Consider the following 4530-nt stretch of genomic DNA (forward strand, 5'->3'; position numbering starts at 1 on the left):
ATGACCGTAAGTTTTTATTTAATTCTACTTGTATACACCAGAGAATAGAGAAAAATAATTCAATTGAATTAAATGTAAGTACCTAGTGCTTCTTGAAATTATACCAAATTCCTTGTGTGTTTGTGCACGCTTGGCAAATAAAGCACATTCTGAATAATTTATACAATCTACAGATATCACTGCTTCTAATCTGATGTGTTTTCAGGTGGAAGGAGATACTGTGACGTTCTCTTTTGAGATGAGAAGCGGACGCGAGCACAACACCCCAGATAAAGCCATGTGGGGTTTCTCATGCACTGTTCGAGCGCAGGTACCCACTCAAGGCTTTACACTAGCTTTTAAATACATCCCAATCATAAAATTTACTGTGAAAAATGTAAATACTTTTACAATTATTTATTTTGTTTAAAAATGTAAAAATACTATGGTTCCTAACATATGGTCAACTGCAAAATTGGATTTTTAAGCTGAATTGGTATATGGATAAGTGGAAAATAAAAAAATAATGTAAAAATATGCATATTTGTATTGCTACACTATATATTTAAACATGTATTTATCCATTTTAAAAGAATCTGCAACATTTTACAATAAGGTCCCATTTGTTAAGATTAGTTAATGCTTTAGCTAACATGAACTAACACTGACCACTATATTTCACCACTATAATATATTTAATTTTGTAGTTTTGTGAACATCAAAAACACACTATGGAATTTGGGGCTCTGCAAAAGCAGTCAACTGAATATTAAAGTGAAAGTAAAAAAATAAATCAGAACTACTGAGTAACTAAATTTTTTAAATCTAATTAATTACACCATGTGCCAATTAATTAATTAAATGGCAAATTAATCGCACATCAATTTTGGATAAATTACCCTTCAAATACCTTTTTAAGCCATTATTGTGCTTTAAAGCATCAAAGCATTGAATAAATAAGTAGCTTTAGAAAGAAATGTTTTTGATTCAACATTGCATAAATAATGATAATAAATGGGTATTCATGAGTTAAAAAAAATGAGTCATTCATTCAACTGATTTGTTCAAATGGCAGATGAATTCAGAATCAAACCAATGACTGTCTTTATGAATGAGTCACTGAATCATTCACTCCCTCGAGTCCGCTGATTCATTCAGTAAGGAGAAAGTGCTGTGTGTTGCACAAAGATGCACAACATTTCCACTGTGGCTTTTTTTAGCTTTTTTTTGTTGGTAAAATTGAGCAAAACGGATAATATTGTGTCTAAAATGTATCACAATGTGTTGCATTATTGTTTATTGAACTGTTGAGTAAAATTAATATCACATTTGCAATCAGGTAGCTGTTTGGAGAAAAAACAGCACTTTTGTGCTGCTTTCATGTGATATTGCTAAACTGATTATATAAATCCCATACACAGCCATTTTTTAATCTTGAATTGTAGATGCGTATAGCTGCATTCTAATAGGCTTCATCACACAGTCAGTCGTCCTGCATCATGTTCATCAGCAGCTGCATCATTGTAAGAGGATGAACAGATCTGGGCAGGTGCATTAAATGCATTAATCATTTTTGCACATTATAATTGCACCAAATTAAATCATTAAATCGGCAGGCCTAATTAAAATGAAAATAAACTACAAATGGGCAAATGCTTCACCTTGCTTGTTTGCACTGATTCTGTTGCTTGTTTAGGAGTCGTCTGAGGATGTGTCCGGCGGGCTGCCCTTCCTGGCTGATCTAGCTCTGGGTTTATCTGTGCTGGCCTGCGCCATGTTACGCATCCTCTATAACGGCCCCGATATCACACGAGAGGAGGAGGCCTGCCACGACCTGCTCTGCTCCAAACTACTGCAGAGGTGTGCTGCTTCACCCGCCGTGCACAAACACTGTAACATCAGCTGCTCTTCAGTGCTTGTGAATACAAGTGCTTAAAACCCGTCTGAATGCAAGCTTCAGATGTTTGCTGCGTTTACAGGGTTTCTAGTCATTTAGGCCACATTTACGCTGCATGGTTCAAGTGACCCAATTCCGATTGTTTTTTCCTCCCATGATGTGGCACAGATCGGATATGACCCACGGACTTGCAAGCTGGAAAAAAAGCACATGGATTCTGATATTCTCAGATCGGTTTCAGGCCTCATTCATACGTGGAAATAAATCTGATATGAGTCAGATACGTGCATTTGCGCCTGCCATGTAAGCAGACAGATCGGATATAAAAGATTTTGATGCAAGGATGAAACTGTTGCATTAAAAATGTTACTGTGAATTCCATGTCAATAAATTAAACTTAATGTGCTATTGAAATTGATTTCTTGATATCATAATGTTATTTTTCGTCCGTTTCGCCAAAGTGTAGTGTAAATGAAGATATCAGAGACAGGTAATTTTAAAAGATGATGTAGGAGTCGTCAAAAAACATCGGAAGTGGCCATCAATACCTGCAGTGTAAATGCGGCACTTTTTTTTCCCCCCGTGGAGAAAGGTAGATACAAAATCATTAATAGACAAACGTGTACACATTGCAACAAACTGAAACAACAAATCACAGGCAGATTTTTGAGCCAGCATTTTAAACACAATTTCCAAAAACAGACAAATAAACATATTTTTAACCCTTAATAATAAAATATTTGATTGTTGTTGATCAAATAATAGTCTTTAATGTATATTGATGTATTAAACCTTTAATGTCTGTCATTTACACTACTGATCAAAAGTTTGGATCTTTTAATATTTTTTGAAATTTTCGTGAAATTTTTCACAAAACATTTCTGTGTAAAAATAACAAAAGTCATTTTGACCCCCAGTAATTTGGCTCCAAATCTCAAGTGAAATTGTCATTTTGACCCCCTACTACAATATAGTGGAATATACATCCATGAGATTTAATATTTAGGCTTTCCTCATTATTTATCTTTGTTTTTCTTCAGAAAAAGAATAGCATTATAAATGTCTTTACTGTCATATTTGATCAATTTAATGCATATATGTGACCCTGGAGCACAAAACCAGTCATAAGGGTCACGTTTTTGAAATTGAGATGTATACATCATCTGAAAGCTGAATAAATAAGCGTTCCATTGATGTGTGGTTTGTTAGGACAGGACAATATTTGGCTGAGATACAACCATTTGAAAATCTGGAATCTGAGGGTGCAAAAAAATCTAAATATTGAGAAAATCATCTTTAAAGTTGTCCAAATGAAGTTCTTAGCAATGCATATTACTAATCAAAAATTAAGTTTTGATATATTTACAGTAGGACATTTACAAAATACCTTCATGGAACATGATCTTTACTTAATATCCTAATGATTTTTGGCATAAAAGAAAAATGAATAATTGTGACCCATACAGTGTATTGTTGGCTATTGCTACAAATATACCCCAGCGACTTAACACTGCTTTTATGCTGCAGGGTCACAATTGTTGAATGTGTTTAATATGTCTTTGTTGCTGTTCTGTGTAAGGTGTCAGTGGCAGGTGGAGGCTAATGGTGCAATCTCTCCTGCCCTCACGCCGTCTCCGTCTCCTCTACCTCTCACCATTGATGAGGAGCGAGAGTTCACCTATCCTTCAGACGTCCTCATGCCGGGGGCTTGCTGTGAGCTCCCCCGCATCCACTTACCCCCGGGCATTATGGGCCGCCTGAGGGAGCTGTCTGGGAGAGGCCGGCCTCAGTTTCGCCCCAGCATCAAGTGAGCACATGATATGGAGACTTCATATGAGGGGAATGTAACTTAATGATAGCAGAACATTTAATGTGTAGAGGACTAGAAACCCCACTTCCAAAAGGAAGGAATCAGTTATCCGTTTATTCATTCAAAAGTAAAAATATAAATTAAACACTTTACAACTTGCCTAATAATATATTGACGTATTTTTAAAAAATGGTTTAACCCTAAACAATAGATAAGTACATATTTCATTGGTTGCTTCCATATGATCAAATGCCAAATTTAATATTCAATAAAGTTGAATTTCAAGATGGACAAAGAAACGTTAAATAAATAATATTAAACAATATTATATATTAAATTATATAATGTGTAATATATATAATTGTATTGTTATACTACAAATTGAAACATATAATCAACCATTTTTAATACATCAGCAATGTTTTACAACAAGGTCCTATTTGTTAAGATTAGTTAATCGTTTAGCTAACATGAACTAACAATTTTTGAATATATTTACAAATATGTGTAAGTGCTGTCAAACGATTCATCACGATTAATCACACAAAATAAGTTTTTGTTTGTGTAATATATGTGTGTGTGTACTGTATATTTGTTATGTATATATAAATGCAAACACATGCATGTATATATTTAAGAAAAAAATTGTTTATATATTAAATATATTTATATAACATACGTTATATTAATATAAATATATGCATGTAAATACATGTACATATTTTCAAAATATATACTGTAAATATAATAATAATAAATATACACAGCATACAAAAGCATACTAGTTTTTATTTATAATCGTGATTAATCATTTGACAGCACTAATATATATATATATATACTG

At 33.5% G+C, this 4530-nt stretch overlaps 1 protein-coding gene across 1 annotated transcript in view; it reads left to right on the top strand.

Annotated features, from left to right (window-relative positions):
- The window catches only part of LOC107601158 (probable E3 ubiquitin-protein ligase HECTD4), a gene marked incomplete at its 3' end in the record, with an annotated part of 8946 nt that continues 4416 nt past the window's right edge, over positions 1-4530 (top strand). The window contains exons 1-4 of the mRNA XM_016293215.1: positions 1-6; positions 206-310; positions 1676-1839; positions 3456-3683. Of these exons, the coding sequence (XP_016148701.1) occupies positions 1-6; positions 206-310; positions 1676-1839; positions 3456-3683 (503 nt within the window). The remainder of the gene's footprint in view (positions 7-205; positions 311-1675; positions 1840-3455; positions 3684-4530) is intronic.

Source organism: Sinocyclocheilus grahami, unplaced genomic scaffold, assembly GCF_001515645.1.
Source record: "Sinocyclocheilus grahami isolate Dianchi unplaced genomic scaffold, SAMN03320097.WGS_v1.1 scaffold300.1, whole genome shotgun sequence".
Taxonomy (NCBI): domain Eukaryota; kingdom Metazoa; phylum Chordata; class Actinopteri; order Cypriniformes; family Cyprinidae; genus Sinocyclocheilus; species Sinocyclocheilus grahami.